Source organism: Epargyreus clarus, unplaced genomic scaffold, assembly GCF_041222505.1.
Source record: "Epargyreus clarus isolate Ecla_fem2 unplaced genomic scaffold, WU_Ecla_fem_2.2 ptg000007l, whole genome shotgun sequence".
In the NCBI taxonomy this organism is placed as follows: Eukaryota; Metazoa; Arthropoda; class Insecta; order Lepidoptera; family Hesperiidae; genus Epargyreus; species Epargyreus clarus.
The window spans coordinates 25345660-25369565 of NW_027332215.1; the positions used below are offsets into that span (position 1 = coordinate 25345660).

At 34.3% G+C, this 23906-nt stretch overlaps 1 protein-coding gene across 3 annotated transcripts in view; it reads left to right on the forward strand.

Annotated features, from left to right (window-relative positions):
• LOC140743732 (uncharacterized) overlaps window positions 1-23906 on the forward strand; it is a 180270-nt gene that overhangs the window by 12353 nt on the left and 144011 nt on the right. For all 3 annotated transcript variants that reach the window (XM_073075255.1, XM_073075253.1, XM_073075254.1), the window contains exon 2: window positions 5596-5641. In XM_073075255.1, the coding sequence (XP_072931356.1) occupies window positions 5596-5641 (46 nt within the window). The remainder of the gene's footprint in view (window positions 1-5595; window positions 5642-23906) is intronic.

A 23906-nucleotide genomic window follows, 5' to 3' on the forward strand; every position in this document is an offset into this window, starting at 1 on the left:
TGTAAAATTATAAATTTTCAGTTGCGGCAGTGCAGTTCTGTTTGTACAGAACCGCCCACATGCCTATATTGAGTAAAAAAATGGGTAAAAACTGTTTGATGACCACTTGGAATTTCTTTATACTGTAGTAGAATCAAATAGTACCTATAATTATGTAATTTCCACTTTAGTAATAAATTGCTAACGAATTCACTTTATTACGAAACTCAAATCGAGTGTTTGAATCTTTACTTCTGATCGACTGAACTTTGCGTGGGAATTGCAAACACATTCCATATTTTCAACTAGTGCGACTTCATATTAAATGTGTCTGTGGGTTGAGTTTGATGTACGAAAAACAAGAAGTATTGACGTTGCAATTGTATCACCACGATTTTATCTAAATTCAGCGGTTTAATATTGTTTGAATTTAATAATCCAACACATCCTATCGCTTATCCTATCTGTCGCAAATCAGTATTGTCCTTGCTAATTTAATAGCTATTACTAAATCTGCTACCTAAATATTAAAAAAAAAATACGTGTGGACCAATCTAGATCGAATCGGCAGTCAGGCTGTTAATAATTAGAAATAAATGATTTATAGTTTGATGGTTATAAAAAAATTCTAATATAGGCTAAGTCTGTCTAACTATCATGTGTACATTACCATTGTCAGGTAGGTTACACTTTTCATTTTAATTTTATATGTGGGAATATGATTGTCAACTTTTATCTCAATTTTCTCAATACCTTAATTGTGGATTACAATTTTTGCGTTGCATGGATATTTGTACATTTACATTTTAACTACCACTTCATATTTATGTTGGAATTACATTCGCGTCCTAGTCTTCAAAGTAAGTCTCTTTAAGCGTACCGCTGAAGCCATATTCAAGATTCTCATATAAAAGAGAACATACGAATAGAAATACTAATTTCATCTTGAAGCTGAGTAGCTTTTCGCTCGTGTACAAAATTAAAAACGTTTTTTACGTTCCTTTGAGGTTTACATTTCCTTTTCGCAAAACCTTCAGTGGCGTAGAGTAGCTCCATCTCTTTCGTCTAAAAGAATCCTGTATTCTTATTATGAGTTGTTACAAAAATGACTGTTTTTGTATTTGTTTACGTATTTCCCATACATTTCCAATCAGTTCTGATACAGTCCGCTAGGGTCGCTGTTTACGTTTTGTGTTAAGAACGCACTGTGCGCATTATGCAGTGTCATTAGTTATATGAATTGCAAATTGATTTCCACTTTTTCGATTGGAGGACTAGAAACCAAATGTAATTGAGATCACGAAAGCCGTTCAATCTAAATTCCTTTGTATCTGCATCGTCACAAGCGCGTACAGTACAACGTTGCAGCACATAACAAGTGACAAATAACTACAAGTATAGCTGGAGTTTATTGAGGCTAAAGTTCTAAAGATTAAGAATTGATAGGATAAACTAAAGTGTCTAATTGTATGATCTAATAATTAAAAGATAATGGAATATCTTTAAAATCCTACTCGTTTGACATTTTATTTATTTCCGTTAAGAATAAATTATACTTTGTGAGTATTGTCTTACTATATTATGAAGGAAAAATATTTATATGGTCATGATGGTTATTGACTTTTTGAAATTTATTCATTCATCCCTGTTTTACAAGTAACTGTAATGACAGTTGTGACATTTCATGAACATTGACTAAATATGACAATTTCCATTTTGAGCTGTCTGAGTGGAGTTTCATAGGAATCAGGCCAAACTGTATGGCTTATATCATTAAAAAATCACCGAGATAGTTTTGTATCCACCTGTCCCACTTTTAGAGAGTCATCTCAACGTTAGATATTCGATGCAATTCTAAAGGCGGATTTTAATGACACATTTTATGAATATAACTGCAAGTGCAGGTCGTTAGCAAGTTTAGTTTATAGCTTATACACATGTAATGGTATTCGTAATTCACAATATTAGAACGTGTGTTCTGACCCCGGCTGAGTGGGCGTAAGCTATTAAATATAAAGAAGTCAATAATTCTGCTATATATAGGTGCACACATGAAACACTTACGTGTGTTTATGCGATTAAGAAATAATCTACTGGTACGACAGTATTTATCTCGCTACTTAATATTATTATGCATACATTGATAGACTGTTCATAATTATCTTCTATAATGAAATAGATATAATTATATGCATTATGCACCTCAATCTGCATCGTGTGCAAGTGACATGACGATAGTTCAAAATAAAGAGTAAATGACGCCTAAGTTCTTTTGTAAGCATATAGTTTATTTTTAATGTGTGTTATTCCCAGGATATTAATATTGTTTTGAAAATATAACAATATAATAACAATCTAATTTGAGTGTAAGGTGTGTACTGTGTAGTTATATGTAGTGACTGACTAAAGATGTAAACCAAGCGTTTCTCAGCGCCCAATGTGATGTCAGCGATTTAATAATACAAATTAACAAAAGTAAATACTTAAGTGTTAATTTGAACCAACAACCATGAGTAGAGACGTGGAAGTGAAGCGGCTGAAGCACCGACCGGCCGGTTCCAGGCGGTCTGGAATACGCCAGTTAGTCCACGAAGCGGGCAACTCTATCAGAAAATATGCTTGTGCACTTATAAGATGTGTAAGTATTAAGATATAACTATTTTTTATTGTAGAAAAGGTGAATTTGGTAGAACTTGTAATCAACAATGCTACTCCTATTTTTGCGGAATAAAAGCAGTGTTTATCAGTTTTATTACAGATGTCTATGGGCGGCAGCAGCAAGTTACAAGAAGGGCACTGATCGGTCGCTTGCTACTTCAATTAATAGTATATTAAATATTTATGTAGAATTCATTTTTCATGTTTGTTGAACTCAACTAAAATTGCAATAGCGCAATAGCAGAAATTATCATAATATTTGCTAGTTTCACTAGGATTGCAATACTATTTGAAACTCCTATTGTTTATTGGGTACAACGAGCTAACCACAATTTTATATCAATTTAGCTTTTACGGATGACATGGCGCAGACTTTTGATACTATAATTATTATAAATATACAACCCCAATTTTACCTATTAATTAACTAGTCCATTAAAATTTTGATAACCTATTAAACACATTGATTTATATTTCTAATTAAAGCCTATATGAGACTGTTAGAACCAGAGTGGCCTAACTACAAAAAACGATTTACAATATGAAGAAAACGAAAAGTGTATAGTCCGCTCTAAAATTATTGCGAGGAGGTGTAGTCATACAATTTACTATGGCGACGCGATTCATTTCTATATTCAGAGCTGACTAGCCGTTTTACGCGGACTATACAACATTTTTAATTATGAAAATACAGATAGGTCAAAAATGCAGTTATGCCACTCTGGTTCTAGCAGCCTCATATCAACCTTGTTGAGGTTAACCTTATGTGGATATAAGTCTGCGCGTTTACAGCGGAACCCATTGTCCAAAAATTTGTAGCTTCGGTAGCTCAGGCTCTGCGATTACGGTCAATTGATTGGAATAAATGTTTTATATGTATAGAACATATATATTAATTTCTTAAAATATAATAATATCACGTATGTAGAACTGAGCAAAGGCGGGCATTCATTAGCCACCTACGTAACGTGTGGGTCGTAATTTCTTGTCACCTCTTGTACAATTATGTCTGAAATTTCAAGCTCATAATACATTAAATTACATTTTTATCGCACACAACATGCTTTGGCGGATCTTACTCGTACATATTTATTCATTGTAGTAGTGTTGTAATGTATTTTCTCAATCCCCCGTTATTAACCCTTGTGTTGTTTAAACCCGTCTATAGATACATGAAAAAGCAAAAAATATTATCACATAAAATGAGAATTTGTGATTTATTTATCAACAGATCGGTTTTCCAAATTCGTAAACAATATAACTTACTTTACTCATAAAATAAACAAAATAGTGGTTTTTAATCTGTCCATAGGGAACAGTATTTCTTTTGTGATGTAAGGTACAATAAGAAGGAAAAAATCTATGTCCTTCTCCGGACCCCTAACAAATGTTTCATAATATTCGGTTATGTAGTTAAAGCGTGCAAGCGTTGCAAATAAACAAACTCATATTCGCATTTGTAATATTTGTAGTGTTCCCGACTCAACGTCGGGATAGTAGTATCACTTAAACCCCATTTGGCTCGCTCACGCACCAACACGCCCGTCCTCACCGACGGTCTATAAACTATCCATCAATATGATACACTACAATATTCAATTAGTAAGGATGCGAAAGCGAGTTTGTTTGTTTACTTGTTACTTTATAACGCTTTCATGCTAATTACCACAGCGATGTCATAAAATTTCGAATACCACTTGTCACTGGTTTATAAAAGATATAGAGTATCTTTTATTAGCCGCGGGTAAAAATAAGTAAGAAATACGTAGCACTAAGGGAGTTAAATGCCCCAAAGAACATCAACCTCAACATAACTTATCCAAACCAGAAAAAGTAATTGGCTTTGGCTCGACTTGGCGGAGGCACTGCCGTGCCTCCAGATAAAATATTGAACAAAAACATTTATTTATTTATTTATTATGTATTATACCGACCTTGTACATATTATGTGAGGATATCAACAGTCCCATTGCACCTGGGTGAGTCATAGAGTGATTTGTGCGAAATTATAATTAAATGACGTTTGCTATTAGAAAACCGCAAGTGAATATGATTATTTTATTAACATTATATTGGAGCTGTTGTTTGTCTGTTTGTTAGAATGTCGCGTAAATACAGGTTAAGTGCTTTTAATACTTCATATTTAACACTTGAAATAAAGCGTATATATTTTATATCACTGAGATAAGCAGAGCCAGACTTATATATAAAATGATATTAGGGCTCTACTATACAAAAGACAGACCGCGCCGGCGTCGGCAACCGCCGTTGACGACAGACGGCGACGGCCGTTAACGCGGGTGTATTAGTTTACTGTTGCTCGTACATTATCTCCCTTGGGTCGGTACATATCTGACGGAAAATGTGTCGCGTATTATCGGTCGCGTTACGCCAAACAGACAATTATATAATAAAATATTCAACTTTTCACACCTAACCGATGATGCGTTAGTGCGTCGAGAAAGAAACAACAACAACAAAGATGTAAAAATTATATTCATCGGTAGTAGGTATTAAGAGTTTGTAATGAATTTTATTTAGTATGCTACAAAAAGAAGTTTTTGTTACAAATGACTCGAATTCGTTTCCTGGTTTTGGTACTGATGTTTCAGTGATTATGATATTGCTTCAGAGACCACGTGAGTGAAGTCTCATAAAATAGACTGATTTAGTAAAAATACAAGTGTATTTTAATAAATTAAATCCAGTACCTATCTGTATGGGGATGAGGTAATAATCTTTGAGGTTTATTTTAATAGGCTTAAAACTCACGAAGCGATTTGTTTTTGATCTCGCGCGTGTGCGCAGATTGATTGCTGTTTTTGTTTTATAGAATATGAAAATAGTCAAATATAGTTGTCATTTTCATAACAAAAGACAGTCGAAGAAAACCGCTCCTTGAGTTCTCAATTCTAATAAAACGTGCTGGCTTAATATTTTATTTCTTTTTTGTTACAGAAAGTTGAGAACAGATCGTCGAGTTGCTCCGATGTGTCTGAAATTGGTAAGTGCATCTTATAATTATATCAACCTAATGATTATAGTTCTCTGTATGTATTGATCGTTATCGGATGCGGACCGCGACTCGCGGTATAAACGGTATGGTGGTGTATCCACTTAAAGACGTTAACTATTTCTATGTAGTTTCACAACTGCTTTTCTCTCGCAAATCTTAGTTAGGATCTCGATACGGTGAATTCGGTATAGTGACCTTTATTGGTTTAGTCATTAAAATTGGTTTACGTATTCTGTAATACTCAATATTGTATGACTTGATAACGCATTTATATCTGACCTTATATATTCATACAATGTTTCATGCACTTAAGTTCCCTGAATACTCAAGTGAATAACTGTTCGGCACGCAAAATCTTATATATCAATATACGAGTAAGTAAGCTGATGTTTTCATATCAATAAATGAAGTTCAAAAGTCTATCTTATCTTATATATAAAATTCTCGTGTCACAATATTAGTTACCGTACTCCTTCGAAACGGCTTTTCCGATTTTCACCACATTTTATATGCATATTCAGTAATATCTACATGTATTATCATACACAATTTGCAGCATATCAATAAGCGACGTATAGTATTAAAAAGAAATGATTTTGAAAACGGAGTTCAAAATTTATTTTATTACATTACTTTAATATATTTTTTATTTACATAAAAGTAAAAACGTGTTGTTAGCACCTCGCACACATGCAGATAACCCCTTTAAACCTTAGCGAGCGTCTTATTTGATATTCGTATCACTAATTAGTGCGGTGATATAATTAATTCGATCTAAAATAAATATTTCTATACCTATGTGCTGCAATGTCTGCAGAATATACAAGTAAAACTAAGTATTTTATGACTCCTGTGCTAAATAAAGTAAATATTATTATTATAATATACGCAGCCCATATTATTTTAAAATCAATGCATCCCCTTTACAAAATGGACTAGTACTAAGATAGGAGTTATATTTGAAGCCGACTAAGGCCCTGTTTTTATCATATCGATCCGTTGGTCATTAACTGTTATAATTAACAAATAACCTAATTTATTACTAGCTGACCCGGCAAACGTTGTGTTGCCATATAAATAAAAAATCTTTAAGGGTGAACAACCCTTATCACTCAGGGGTATGATTTCTATGATTCGTTTGTATGGAATAATTTTTTAATTAGGGATGACTGAGAGTGTTATAAACGTAGGAGTAGACAAATATAATCGGAAAGCTTTGAACTGCTAAGCTATCGGGAGTTACACGTGTTATTGTGAGTCAACCATAAAAGATAGACATATGCTGTCGTGGGATAAGTTTTATATAATTTTAAGGAGAACATTTCCGTCATACATAATTTCTGTGTAGCTTTAACCATTTAGGTTGCACACGCGACGGAAGCTTAAAAAATGGAGTAACTTCTCCCGTTTTCCCAACATTTCCCTTCACTGCTCTGCTCCTACTGATTGTAGCGTGATTAAAAGTATACTATAACCAGCTCAGGAGTATGAAAAATAATTGTACCAAGTTTCGTTAAAATCCGTCGAGTAGTTTTTGTTTCTATAGCGGTTATACATACAGACAGACAGACAAAAATTTTACTGATTGCATTTTTGGCATCAGTATCGATCCCTAATCACCCCCTGATAGTTATTTTGGAAATATATTTCATGTACAGAATTGACCTCTCTACAGATTTATTATAAGTATAGATTTTCATTTTATGTGGGAACACTATCGCATATAAACCTCTTAACTATATTTCTCTGCGCAATGTAGCTTCAGGAGCTACAACGGTATAAACCAGTGTCCTCTGAGCCGTGAGCCTTAGGCAGGATCTGCTTGGGAATTCTGCACTGCGATGATTAGTCAACTGATTAGTGTGTGTCTTTCGCATTTATATATGTATAATGTATATATACATTTTCACAGTCGTCTATGAGTGTACAATCACGGACAAAGTGGTTTACCACCACATCTATTTCTGCCTTATAGTAACAGTGGGCAGCGATGCTGTGTTTGGATGTAGCAAAGAAAGGCACGAGACATTACAACTGAATACTTACATAGAACACATTTGTGGCTAACATTAGATCTTCAGTTGTTGCTGTATTTGAAGTTGATTACAGATGTAGATGCGCAATAGTATTCACTTTTTGTTAAATAAAATGAATATTCGTTTGCTACTGCCTAAAAAAGTTCGAAAACTAAATGATACCTCTAAACAACTTGTTAACATCGACCCTTGAATTCGTGACTCGCGAGCATGACTCATACTCGCCGACACTCGCATCGCGGCCGTCGTGAAGTCTACGTGTGTGTAATCAGCGGCATATCGGCTTCACCTTCGCAAGTAAATAAAATTGTAATGCAACGGTGATTTAATAGTTTTTCCACGTCATTTACGGCCGTTAAAAACATTGTCGCCGTATTGCGTCTTTTCTATGGACGGATTACAGATGCGTTGTTGAACCTATATTATATTTACGTATGATGTATTTTCGTCCTCTTATGAAACAAATATGTGTGCTGAAATATGATGCACGTAGTTTGCCTTCTAGTATGATGTAGGCCTGAGGTTAGTATGCTACAGACATAAGTTTCACGAGTGGTGGCAAAATTTCACACGCACTTCCCTACCATACAGGGCACGTTAAGCTGTTGTTGTTGTTCCTATTTGTTATCAATAGATAGCAGCCGTTAATTTTTGAGGCCTTATGGACCTATACGAAAACTCGTAGCCCTAAACTAATACCGAGAATTAAGCAGCTCGGATAAGTCTCAGGATTTAGCTAGCGTTGGGATAATAAGTTTGCAGCCATTGACCTGTTTATTTGGCTGTATACAATTAGCAATTAATAGAATATCAAAGGGGCATTAATAGGCATATCAAAATTATGCAAATATAGCGTCTAACTCGTCAAAGTTAAACCGTGAAATAAAAGTATCGTTTTGTTTGTTTGTGATATTATCTCTTTGTATAAATATATTCACAAGAGTAACTTTTTATACAAAACATTTGTAAATATTAAATAGGTGAACGTTTTGCCTATTAACGTTTACTGAATTCTTTTAAAGATATTCGACCACTAGCTTATGGATTCATTAATCTTTTTATGTATTTATAATTCGAACTAAGAACAAACACGTTATCAATAGAATAATAGACTAAAAAAACAAAAAAAAAACTCAGATGTGAAATTATATGCTATGACGCTAGTGACATAGGTCACTCCCACAGTTTGAACGATTTATGCGATATCTCATAATATATTTGAATCCGTTAAGGCGTTTAAGCTGTAGAGCGCGTCAAAGAATGAGGCATACACACCCTCCTTGAAACTTGAAACGATACCCTCCGCAGTGGGATGAAATAAGGAAAAAGGAAGGTTTTTTCTATTTCGCTTGTTCTGGCTTATTCGTATTTCGGGAGGGATGCTCGTTTATTTCAATAATGATGTGTAGTATATTGCTTCACTTAAACAACTACCATACGGACTCATTCAAAGTTTTGAGCCCAACTTAATTCAAAGTACTAACGCTTAATATTTTACGTTTTAAACATAATTTAAATTACACAAGACGGATGCTCGTTAAAAATTGCGTGCGATTTCCTACCATCAAAGTTCAGTGAACATAACTCACAATTACGCCGTGTCTTATCTACCTATTTCCTTGTAACCATCCTCTTTTCACCCTGAAACAAATATTCCGATTATGTGGCGGTTCACTGATATTATTCATAATTTCACAGAAGCATTCGAAGTTTCTTTCTCGCGTATTTAATAACTATGCTTATTAGAATGAGATATACAGTAGGTATATCCGATTATCTATTGTTAATAAATATTGATCAAATTACGAATAAAATAAACACATCAATTGTGTAATTTAATAAAACCATATAAAACAATTTTCTATAGCAACAGTTGTTATTACTATTTTGGTTGCATTCAATGGAAATATATCTAGACTATTCTACAAGACTAGTTAATTAAAATCATTTGCTAACCTAATCATTAAGTCCACGGTGCGACCGATAAGACATGAGCATCAACGTTGCATAATGGTATGTATGATTATAAACCATTGTTTTACCGTCTATCCATTATAAACGCTGGGGAGTAATAGTACTGAATGTACTTCACAATATGAATGCACATCAGTGACGTAGCCGTCTTCGATTGCGTAACGGACGTACATACTACAGAGCCATCGACAGGAAGTGTACGACACCCTACTACCACACTACAATTGGCGAAGTTGGAATATCTAAATTGCGAGCTTATTTGTACTTCTGCCGTAGAACTTATGGAATGGTTGGTTCGAGTGACAGTTTTGTTAAACGGTTTATAAGCATTCGGTAACGCGTTCAAATTCGAGGCAGTATACGTTTAGATACACGGCTCATTCTCAGACGTTCACCCGTTGAACTAGTGAGACTTTTTTGTCCCAGGTCAACTCATAAAAGTATTTACAAGCAGTTGAACAACTAATTGAAATCATATTTTTTTAAATATAGAAATATCAGACGAGTGTGCGATTGACCTGCCGCCCATGAACATAAGCAATCAACCTCAGATGAGATTAGAATTTTACCAGAGGTCGGCTACAGATGCGCCGCTAAACTGGAATGCCTCGGAAAAGTATTTCTCCCTTCCCACACTTCAAACCAGAACATAGCATCGCTTGTTGCGCGGTGACTCTACCGGAGTCGAACCTCAGAATTCTCCCCCTACTTGTATATGTGATGTGTTATGTGTTAGACATTTTTTTAAAGATTAATTATTATTATTATTTAAGGGCTAAATGTTACTGAATCGATTACATTGTTAAGAACGTTCTGTTGTTAATTCCTCAGACCAGGAGGCCGCTTTGCTTTTATAACGACCAACGACAAAGGTGACGTAAGTAGGGTGTATAGGTAGTATACGACTATCCAATCTAAGTGATTTATTTGCTGAAAAAACTTACGGATTTTCAGTCTAGACGGTAACCGTTAGGGCAAACAGCGGCTCCCAGTACAGACGGCTGTTTGCTGAGCGACAGCCGACTTGGAGTTAAAGAGGAATGCCGAGAGCTTACAAAGATATGGGAAGAAATATATGGAAACCAATTTTGTTATCTTCATATAAACAGACTTTTAAAACAGGTATTTAGTGTAAATAATTGTTTTAGTATCAAATTGTTGATCGACTGAATTGAAAAATTTATAAAAGTCAATTAAGTCGACAAAAAACCTCGGTTGTTTGAATTTTTTACAGAGAAGGGTTTCGATGGTCATATATAAACGTTGGTAGAGGTATCATTTTTACCGAGACTGTGGGCGGTAATATAATTATTTCGAGCGTATGTATGTCACGCACCGTAGCCCAAACGGCTAGACGGATTTTAATATATGAAGTATCGTTTATTCGTCTTCGTTTAATCATACGAAATTGATATTCATTTTACTATAGAGTCTTTCGTTTCGCGCTAATTTAGGACCTCGTCTTCCGTTGTATTTAATATTACGGTGGTATGCGGACGAAGTTGTAGAGATTCCTAGAAACGCACCTGGATTTATTACTCTACCGATGACAATGCATTCGGTTTCATTGCGTAGGTAAATATATGTATGCTATGTTTTCACATCTAGGCGGTATTATTAATTCATGTGATAGAATCCGAGCGTTATACCTTTCTGTCGTAGAACTTAGGTTTCTATCTGGAATATGGCTTTTACTTTGTATGCTCTATTACTTATTCGAATATTAATATAACCTGTTGAGTGATATGTTCACACGTGCACAATTGTACCTACGACAACTATATTTGGCGTAATTCGTATATAGAGTAGAGTGAAGGAGGTAGAACCTTTTGTGGCGGTTCTGGCGGACATATCTTACTTACATAGAAGTCGGTTGTATTTTTTGTGATTACAACATAACGGTGTTATTCCTATTACTCTGTGAACGCCTTACCCACCCACATAAATAATAGTTAAAAAAAAAAAACTAAAAAAACATGCTTTTATTGCGAAAAATTTTTTTTTAGTTTAATATTACAGTAGTAGAAGATCGAACAATCAATCATAATGAATTGCCTCAAAATAAAATTAAAGTTATTAAAGTAATAATTCAATTCAGAGTAAAAAGTGTGAGGTGCTTGATATTTAAAATGTTACAATTATTCCATTGGCAATTATCTATGAGAGAATAGTTATGAATCGAATAAATGGAAACATAATTCTTGTTTACTCCTTCCATGTTAAAATATGTCATTGGAGGCACATTGGGCCATAGACTGGCCTCTTTATCAATTGACAGATTATCTGAATGGAGTGAATATCGCAGGGATCGGTTTCTACTTGAACGATTAATAAAGTGCGTCCAGACCCATTAATAGCTGAGATCAATCGAAAGAAAAATATGTCAAATATCTTGCGTAGACAGAATATTAAAATTATTATGACGCATAAGCCGCGCCGAGAGACATTAAATAACAAAATGTAAAGGATAAACAACGTTTATGGGAAAAGACAAGTCAAGTTTGCGAAGGTTTTTCTTTTTAATATTCTATGAGAAACATTGGGTCACTTTGGACTCTCATAATGAATGCATATTGTGTCAATTCGTATACAGCTCAGTGGCTGTTGTATTGAAAGTAAGATATATTTATAGATTATTAAAATAGCAATAATGGTATTCAATCTATGTATTATGCGGTCACTCTTGCGTATTCGAACCCAAAGTAGAATGGAAATTTTACCAAAGGGTTGGTTGAGCAACCTTCTGAGGGCGTTACTATCCTTGAAGACCAACGTAGGAATGGTCACGTACTTAATACTGTTATCCGAAAATCAAATGGTTTTAATATATTGAAAGCTGGTGTTATGTGTATATCAATAAAAATAACTAATAGATGTTTTAAAGTCGTTACAGTCATAAATCGCCATTTGATCAGATTAATACTTAACCTACTTGGTTGGAACTAAATTGCATGTATTTGTTACGGAATCTTATTCGCATGAATATTCTCTTATCGCTAAATCGCATTGAGACGACGCCGTGGAATAATTAATAGGTACTCGTACGTTAGAGTGAAATTTTCGGAAGAGGCTTAATTTGCGCCTCGTATGGGAGACCGTAGTGATTTGCTATAAAACTATCCGAGCTAGTAGCTGTCTTTGTTATTTATTATCTTTCTATACTTTGTTTAGGAATAAATCAATTCTTGTCAAAGCGGTTCGTGTCTTCAGTAACAGAGATATGCAAACAAATATTCTCATCTTAATTAATCCTTATGCTATAATTTAGCGTTGAATTAATAATTTGCGTCGACATTCTACAATTCTGCTTTGTAGAATATTATATGAAAGCTTTACGTACTTCACTTACATCGATCTAATATCAGCATAACTTAACAGTTTACGTAACCCGTTTAATACTGCTATCATGGTGAAGTTCACCTCAATTTTGTAACGCTACAGTAGGTATATGCTTATCTTTGAACTAGCTTTTAATCTGTTCCATGCAAAACTTCAAACTCCGCGGCATTTTAAATGTTCTAAACTGGTTGTATTTAAGTTTACAAAATAGCAACATGTTTATTGTTTAACCTTTACACTGGACTTTTCACTTTCAATTTATTATATTTTCAGCACATCTCAAAGTTTTTCAAGTATTCTGCGTCAAAGGTTGGAATGTTAATGCCGTAACTATTAGTATAAGTAGTAGTCAAAATGACCTACACTGCGGACACGTGAAGTCAGAGCTTTGGGACTAGTCCAAAAGTTAAAGGTGGCTCCGCGAGCTATGGAGCGACCACGTATCGGCAGGCGGAGCGTAGAACGCACCCTCCGGCACGGTAGACCGACGACTTTAAGAGGGCTGGTGGTAGTGGCTGGATGAGGGCAGCGGAGGACCGAGTGTTGTGGCACACCTTAGGGGAGGCCTATGTCCAGCAGTCGAATAATAAATGCTGAAATGATGAGTAGTAAATATGTGAATAATTCTACTTGCATGAGTATGTAGAACTATTCATATATTTACGGTTGTGTTGTTTTAAAATACCTATGTGGAATGGATTTCGATATTAGACACTTAGGGCCGATTTTTCAATCCTCAGTTAGTGGACTTTATCTATCGAATAAAATTTATTTGGCAGATAATAAGATTTTTAATTTTTCAATCATCAGATAGAGGTTATCAGTCGAATAAAACCGCTAACTGACGAATAAATTTATCTGTTGCTTGGAGGGCCAGTTAAGATTTATCTGACGATTTACCTATCTGTTTTCTATGACATTTTGTGGTTATGTCATGTGTCATTTATTGGTCTGATGTTGTTGGTGTAATATTGCGGTGATAATGGTGACTTTAGTAATGGAATTGTGCTCGGAGACAGTGGATATTTCTTAAATAATTACTTATTGACCCCTCTCAGCATACCCCGTACGCGAACAAGTTGAACAATTGTATAACCTTTTCGAAGTATTGGATTGGACTTAGATGTAACCTAACCTCTAGCACGAGATATAATTGTGGCTGTAGCAATATAGCATAATATGGCACGCAGTCACGGGGGAGAGCCTCCTAGAGACACCGAGGTACTGATGCCACCACATCCAGTATTTTCAGCAAAATATGCTGACAATGAGGGACAAACAGTACACACACAGTGTGTTAGAACACAAGGGACCGTGTACTTGAATATTTTGAATCACCAATATGGTGAAGAGAGTTCTTGTCTACTTATTGATTGTTTTAAATTGGTGTAATACTTTTAAAATAAATACATATTGATTTTTATTATTTTTTTATTTCATATTATATTATTATTTAACTCATGCTCTTCTGCAATAGATAAATGTTATTTTTTAGTAATTTCTTAATGAAAACGCACTAGTTCATGCCTTGCAGCTCTTAATTCCTCGAGTCTTGCCGTAACGCTGGCTTTGGTTAGTTTTAGTTCTGGGGTCATTTTGCTTTTCAGCGCAAGATCGTTCACGTTTTTTTATATCCATTTTTGTTTCATTTTAACCCCGATACACAAATAAAGAAACGAACACCAAGTCGCAAATATACACCAATAAACACAATTGACGTCCCTTTTGACGTATGTCATTGTAAAACATTAACTTCTGCCTTGTTTCAGTCTAACATTGCAGTGATTGTATATGTGCATCTCGCTTGCGTACATTTAGAGTGAAATTAGCAACAGAAATGCATAGACAACAGATAGATAGTTACTGCTCGGATAAAAAATTATCGAAAAATTGAAAATTTTTACTCCTTGGTTAAACAGCCAGGTAATTTTACCCGTCAGTTAACTATCTGGAGAGTAATTTGAGAATTGAAAAATCGGCCCTTAGTGATGTAATTTGCCATAGATAAACTTTTTAAAATATTACATGTTCGATGTTTAGTATATCACATGAAGCGATTAAAAAACAAATTATTTAAGTACGTACGATCAATTGATGCGATAGGAATCTTAGATTAAATTCTGACAGTCACATAAGTACTAATCAGGTGAGTTTGCAACGTACAAAAGTTTGATTACCCGAGTAAACGATAAGGATAGTCTTACCATAAATAATCGCCTATTGACTACCGTTGCACAAATAATTGAGATAACAAATGACAAATGATTACCTATTAAATGAAGGCATTAAAGGAGAATGGACATAGTGGACTAAAATGTAACAAGTTGAGATATAGTTTAAAAAATCGATCATATTTATTATATACGATTATAAAAATTCAGCTGATTTCTCAATCTGAAAGTGGAGAAATATAAAAAAAATGTTTTTCATGACATAATCGATTAGTTGTAAAATAAACAATTAGACATTTAAACAAAAGGAAACCTTTGCACTATATGTAAATAAACGCATCATATCACACGCATCATAATACAATATAATCTCATAATAAACCAACAATAAACAATAATAAAAATATTAATATTGATTTCTTATCGATTTAAATCATTGTTGTATTAATATAGTCTGTGGGAATTATCATATTTACTCACACACGACACTTCGAAACTTTTGATAGTTATCATATTATGATTTTTCAAACATTTTTTTATTGAATATAATAATAATTAGTTTTTAAGACCAGTTTATCTTAGCTCTCAGATTGTCAACTGTTTTTAAAACCAGTTTATCTTAGCTCTCAGATTGTCAAAATATGTAGAATTTCTAGTGAGGGACTACTAACATGGAACTTTTAAGTTCACACCATTTTTATCTTGTTACATTCGGGCCCAGAAATGTATGGAATCGTTTCAGTCTTCTTTGTCTTTGACTTCAAGATAAGCAGCCTAACGATTGACTGACTAAATTCTGAACTACTATTAAATACTGAAATTCTGTACAACTACTATCCATTTTGTATTCATGTACTATCCATTTGACTCATGTACCATCCAAATGCGCTGTTTAGGATTAGGGATTCATTTAAGTACCTAATGTGTTAATAATAACACTAGAACACTATAGAAAGACCACATCCAAGAATATCTTTGACGATCAAATAATTGTCATCGCCTAAGCTATGGCCAGGCTCCATGATCACGTTTCTCCAAGCAAGTAGGTATCGTGTAAACTATCAATGTGTTATTGTTTACACGTTTCTCTACTAAGAGAGTTGGTATGTAGAGGTACATAGTAGCTATTGCGAAGTCCACATATTGTACGTTATGTATGATTGATATATAAAATGAAAACCTTAATTATGTTCTGCTTTCTGCTAACATTTTCGTTTGCGTCCCTGACTTATTATTAGCTGCAACAAAGACGTTTTCACAGAAATATAAATTCTACGTGTGACGTATGGTACATGGTATAGTATGGTATAAATTCTTACACATGTTGCCGATATGTATATCAAATATTTTATTTTAAATATATCGTTCGAAACATTTTCGAAAACATTCAGACGGTATAAAATTTGTAAAACACGTGGTGTCTGGTAGAGACAGGCAGTAAACATGCTATTCACCAACGTCGTCATAATACGAAAATCTTTGTTATCAACGACCGTAATACTTTCACTGTTTGTTTAAAATTATATCGGTTACAATTTAGGTCATCTGATAAGATCACATACATACATTATCAAGACGAATCAACCTTCCTCACCGAATATTATCATGCATGTGCGTACACGTTGTAATACTACAAGATACGGATCAGTAATTCGTGGAAATTGTTGTTAAGCACTTACAGATATACGATACAACATTTTTTTTAGGCAGCACAGAAAGGCGCATCGATACAAACTTATATTATTTGTATTTTTATGATATAAAACTCATCCATAAGTACCTTTCATTCAAAGCAAGATTAAAACAGAGTTGCGCTTGAGGGACAAATTACATTGTTTAGTACAATGATTAAATCTTGTTTTAAATCCTTAACAGGTATATTTAACACAGACCTTTATTGGGTACAAAACAAATACAGGTCTGTGGTTGTTAAATTAAAATTATAATTTTTAATACCAAACATTTCGAAATCTAGTATCAAAGTAACCATTCTAAATAGTTCTTGAAATATTTTAGCGCATATATAAATAAGTATTTATAATAAATGGAAAAACTAAACGTCCTGCAATTTATTATCTGAAAAGCTTCGTAGTAACTGTACGTTACAGTGTGTGTACGTGGTATAGTTATGTGCCTGGAACACTGGTACAGATACAAATGGACATGGCTGCATCCCTTGTACAGACCACCACGAACATGAGACGAGACAGTCCAACATCCATGTTTGCGGGAAATATGGCTTCAACCGCTATCTATGTGGAATTTCATATTGTGCAGCATTTTATATTGAGAAAAGAAAAAATACTTCGGTTGGCTGTCTACGCCTCTTCGCTCAAGTTGGTATTTCTATAATTAAAATCCTCTTGTAGATTTCATCTTATTTATAAAATTCTCGTGTCACAATGTTAGTTACCGTACTCGTCCGAAACGGCTTTACCGATTTTCACCAAATTTTATTAACCTAAACCCGCATTTTAGCCACGCTTTTCTGTGTCCAAAGTAGCCGATTTTTACACTGTACGAATATCAATACACTACCCTCACAGTTGTAAAAAATAAACATCGCTATGAACGTTTCATGTCTTTTAAATGCCATTTAAAAATTAAAAGTGAGTAATGAGTATTTTATTTAAAGCTATACTTATGTTAATATTTTATTTTGGACGTATTTATAAATGTTTTTGCCATTGTGTATATACTAAGCAATAACATAACTATAAGACTAACTGTTGAGCTTTATCGAGTTTTATTGTTTGTTTTGACTGTGTATTTCGCTACACACCATAGTAGGAGATATTTTAATTAGGAATCATTATCAAAATTAGCCATAATACTACTCCAGTAGAATCTCGACTAAGCGACCTGTTTGTTGTCGTACTTGTGGCATTCGGATTATCGAAAATTTGGATAATTGAGTTTATGAAGAAAAGCTATTAAAACCGATTTAGGAAGGTAATGTTTTTCGACTATATGTTTGTTACGTATGTTTTTTTAATATAAGATTACATAAGCTATATTTTTAGCAATCGGGTTTTGTTTTTTATAGTAACTTTTTAGTTGCGATTTGGCGCCTTTCCGGAATTTAAATGCACATGTCACACAAAATGTGACTGATTTGCAAGGGTTATTACAAAGTTACTTGTTCACGTTTGCCAATCCGAATAATCGCGAATATTTGTAACTGAGGTCCGGATAATCGATTTTCTACTGTATCACTAGTTTAAGTCATGAATTAGTACATTATGTGATTGCTTATCATTTGTTTCTTTAATACGTTTAGGTGGAGTTCCCATTATTTATAAGTCATTGGTCTAGACGACTGTAGCTATCAAGCTATTTAGGCTCCACTAATAAGCTTGATAGATTTCGACGTATGTGCGGTGTTAGATTTGTCTTTATCACAAGAGCAGAATAATTACTAAATTTTCTAAATCAAGACTTCTTCACATCAAATTTCAATGGTTTTGGTTGTGTCACATTTTTATTGTTTTTTTACTTCATAATTTTAGTTTCAATCATTTATAAGTTTCAAAATAATTATCATATTTTTTCATATTACTTCACAAGTATAAGCGGGTTTATGTCACACGAGCTATAAAATAGTATACGATACTTGTGGCATAAGTAGCCTATTATGTGCACGGCGTTTAGCACCCTCGCTGCGCTCGGGCGCTAACTTCACGCCGTGCAAAAATAGGCTACTTTGGCCACGCGTATCGTAATGTACTATTTTATTTTAATTGCAAACTGCTTATACGCACTGGTAAAAGGAAACCAATGTTGTATCTGCATGTCTATCGAGGTAGCCTTTATCTCGGTTAATAGCTTTCATACTACACAGTAACCCGTTTATAAAGTTGAATTATCCTTGAAAGTAGTCTTGCCGCAGCTTCTTCGCGACTTCGGAATGTTGCAAAAATGCATTTTCACATCTACGTAGACTTCTAAATTGCGTGGTTTGTCACCCGTTCCCAACCCCACCCAATGAAATTAAGAGGAACAATGTTTTACACAAAGAAACATCTTCATTCGCCCTGTTAATGTTTATCACAATTACTCTGTCCTTTGTTTCGCTCTTATCACGTTATAAGCTTATTATTTTCGCTGTTAATTTATATGAACAAAGCTAAGACTATTAGTTCTATACAATAAATAAAGGTATTATCAAATAGTCTCATGGATAATTTCAGATCCGCGAATGACAAAATCATTAACCCTTTTCAAAGATCAATTTTGGTAATGGAATGATCAATTCCACTCGTTTGCGCTTTGCACTCACCACCTGCAATTTCGGAAAATAATTAACTCGCTTAATTTGTTTGAGAGCTTGATATTCAATTTGGCTTTAAAGATCTTGCAGGGTTTCAAGCGGATTGTATTACGTAGTCATTGAATCCTGTATAAAGATTGTTGGTCTCATGTATTGGGTATTTTTGTATTGGTGTTGAAATGATAATAAATTTCATTTGATGGTCAATCATGATTATTCGTATTAAAAAATAATTGTCTCTCGCTTTAACCAAAATAATGCTCGCATAGCAGCGCGGTGGAGTGGCCATATCTCCCGCACTCAACAGAGTGAGATTGAAGGGTCTACGATAAGTTAAGGATTGAAGTTTTTTTTTTGTAATAATGTCTTGTGTTTAAAAGTTCAAATTTCCGTAATAACATTAAAATTACATTTCTGGGTTCTTTTCTGGATTATAAGGAAAAAATCAATACGAGGTACCAAATTAATGCAATCCAAGGTTGAGTCATCTTAATAATTAATAGACAAAACATTATGTATCTGACAATATAACATAAGCGACAGTTGAGTTATATAAAAAAGTAAAATTATAATAAATACTTGTGTTTTGGCCGGAAGGTTTTAATTCGTCGTTATAATTGGATGAGAAAATACAAGACTTAAGAATTTGTTTTTTCGTATAGTTTTTGTTATTATGTTTTTTTTTTGGTTAATTATTTTATATTTCATGCTAAAATAATAAACCATGGCGTTGAAATCTCGTTTTAAAATGAAGGCAATCTTTGACGTTATGACTACTATTATAATTTAAATAAATAATAATGCCCATTAGAATCTCATCTGAGTATATTAACTCGGAAAGCAGACCATTTTCGTGATATGAAATAGGCGTCTTTTTAAAGTTAAATGTGATTATAAACTTATTATTTATTATTATCGCAATGTCTCATAAACTAGTGATCACTGAAATAAAAGAAATCAAAGGCGATCACAATAGTAGGTATGATATGATCGCAATCGTTTAGTATAAAATACTTCTAGCATGGTGACGTGTTCTGCTTCAGACTTAACTGTCTCGAGGTAGCAGTAGACATGATAGCAACTATGTCTTGAACGTATCTTTGTAATTATTTAAATTATCTGCAAACAGCGTCGGCCGGCGACAACCGCATTCTCGTCGCTAGACAATGTACAAATTGGATAATAGCTTGAAGCTAATCTTATAACTTTAAAGGAAATGTTAAATATTTTATATTTGTGTGTGTAACGATCGACGATCTTTAAATTTACATGATGATTTCACTAAAGTAATAATTATTTGGTTTCTACAAGTGACTTGATCACTGAATGTTGTGCAAATATGGTAAAGTAATGTTACCACAATTATATAGGTAAAAATACGCTCCCGATAATTTGTTAAAACGCCCCAAAGGCCGCGTTTACACACATATCTGGATTGTTACACAACTTTTTGTTGCCATCTGCTAAATATAATGTACCGCTGTGAGCAATGTTTAGGTGTTTTTTTTTTTTTTTTTTTTTTTTTTATTATAATATAAGGGTAGCAGACGAGCATGCAGTCCACCTGATGGTAAGTGGCTACTGCCGCCCATGGACATCTGTAATCAACCCCAAATAGGATTAGATATTCCTACCTAAGGTCGGCCACAGATGCGCCGCTACCCCTGAGGACTAAGCTGGAACGCCTCGGAAAAGTATGTCTCCCTTACCACACCCTTCAAACCGGAACACAGCAGCGCCTAACACTGCTGTTATTAGGTAGAAATAGGTGTGGCGGTGGTGCCGCCGGAGTCGAACCATAAAAGGTTCTACCACCTTCTCGTGTTAAGTATTATTTTCGTAAATAACAGTTCTACAAAATATTTTGACTAAAATAAAAACCTTATCATGCGCGATTTATTTACAAATTAAAAAAAAAACATATATTTTTGTCAACTTGCAATATCCTATTTTCACCGACCTCGTAAAGAAACGAGGTACTATATTAGGATGTATGATTGTTTTATGACGTATCATAATTTAAAAAAAAATACCTACCGCAGGGTTTATTTTAAAACGGATGAATTAGAACATAGGAAGTATAATGTATGTAGAAAGTTTATACGTGTTTAAAATGTCATGTACAGCCAGCCGCTCCCCTCATCAAAGTCGCGGTCTGCCTGACATGTGAGGTTAACACAATAGTATAATATGAATAATATATGTATAATGGGATTGTGCTTTCATTGTGATAAGAGTTATCAAAAAAGAACACCGACTTTTCTTATTCGCTCACATCCAGACTGTAGATACCTATACTTACAAAGAAGAAGATATTTGTTCGTATATTGTTCGTAACGCGAATACTGTATGCTATGTATATTCTAAAAATCAAAACCTACATAGCATGCTAATATAAGTTATATCTTAATGTACCTACCTACTACTTTGGTATACCTGAATATTTTAATATACTAAATACAAATACAATGTTAGGTTATGGTTTTATGTGATATTGTGAATTATTTGAGTATCTGTTTGTTTGGGGCTAAAATATATGGCGTTAGTTGCAATCATTACTCCAAACGTTGGCCAACGCAAGTAAATGTTTGAACTGGATATAATCCGCTTCTGAAAAGGCCTAGTGAATTCTCATTGTAAAGTCTATGAATCTTGTAGGCATGAAACAGTTTGCAATATTACATAGCTATGTACTACGTTTTTTTCAGGTAAACTTAATTTATACTTTATTTAATTCCTAAATTGAAAGTAACAATCAAAGAAGCCCATAAATTTAATAAAAAAATATTTGTTTATCGTAATACAAACATAAACTACATATGGAATTTAGGTCTGCTTCGATATTAAATATTTGTTAGATATTGCGAAAAATAACTTTAATAAATATATAATTTATTTACATGCTGTAGGTACTTTCTTTTATGAAATAAATATTATCTTTTTGTTCGGAAAATGATAGGCAAACTAACCGCCTGGCCACAGCAACAGCGGCACGGCGAGCGGGGCGGCGAGCGGCGCGGTGAGCGTTGAGCGGCGAAAACAAATGTAGGACAATGTATGAAGTTGGCCACAGCTACGAGCGGCGCTAAAAGCTACGACCGCTAAGAACGCACTCGTTTCAAAGTAAAGGCGACATTTTTTTTAAATTTAATTAATTCTAAATACGTTTTCCGCCATCGCCGCCGCAGCGAGCTGTGGCATACCGCTGCTCGCCGCTCCGCTCGCCGCTCCGCTCGCCGCTCCGCTCGCCGCTCCGTTCGCCGCCCCGCTCGCCGCCCCGCTCGCCGCACCGCTCGTAGCCGTGGCCGGCACGTGAAGGTGATTGTTCCGTTACGCCGAATGGCGAAAAATCCATTGGAGTAAATTTTGAAAAGATAGCATTTTAAATACACAGAACACCTAAGGGGATGATGAAGGTTGTGAATACATACCTAATTTTAGTGATGGATACCAAGCTTGCGTTGTATTTTCTGTAGGTACCACTGTTTTTGGTTATACCACAAAGTAGGTACATTTTATTGTTAAGCTTAAAGGTAACCTTATAATTTGCAAAAATACAATTTTAACAAATTTGTAACCAACAGAAATGAAACCTAAAATGGGAGAAAAAACGCTACACCAATGTAAAAAATACACTTCATTGGTGGGAGTTAAATTTACTTTGCAATTTTAGTTTGTTGTATAACGGTCTGTTTGGTCTACTTGTTCGGGTAAATAACTAAACTCCTTTGTACGAGTAATATCAAGCCATCATCAAAGCTTCATCAGATTTGATAGATGACAAATGATTAGCCAATCACAAAATGTTGTATATCACATAATCACTCGATTAGATGCAATCGGTACATTACGATACATATCGGCTTATCAATTGTTTGGTGTTTGATGAAGAGTTATTATCGATTAAACGTTTCTTGTAGCGTACTCGTCATCCACGCCGGAATTTATTAGGTACGCAAAATGAATAAGTCCTAATCCGATTAATTACAGTAATTGCTACCTAGATGTCGAAATTTGTTTGATTTTTGTGGAATTTGATACACAAGATTTGTGGCCGGAAATTGCCGATAGTCAATTTGTTGATAGTGTTTCGGTTAATTTCTTGGTTACTAGTCTGTGTTGTATTGAATGTATGCTCGTTTATTTCTATTACATAAAATTCCGTCCATCTCAGGCGTATTGTTAAGTAAAATAAAATAATTGTAGCGGGGTTTCAAGTGGTATTATTTTGTTACAATTTTATTCATCGTTCGAACTTTGTGGCGATGAGATTGTTTTCACAACAGCTTTCTGTAGTTTTCAATTATCCTTTCTGGGTGGAAACCAATTTTCTCGCGGCTAATATAAAGTGAGAACGACACTGTATTGTGTACAGTATTATACAAAAAATGTTTTCAATTTGACACTACAGTCCGGTACTTTTGAAGGATTTGTATAAGTTCGATTATTAAATCCCGATTCTG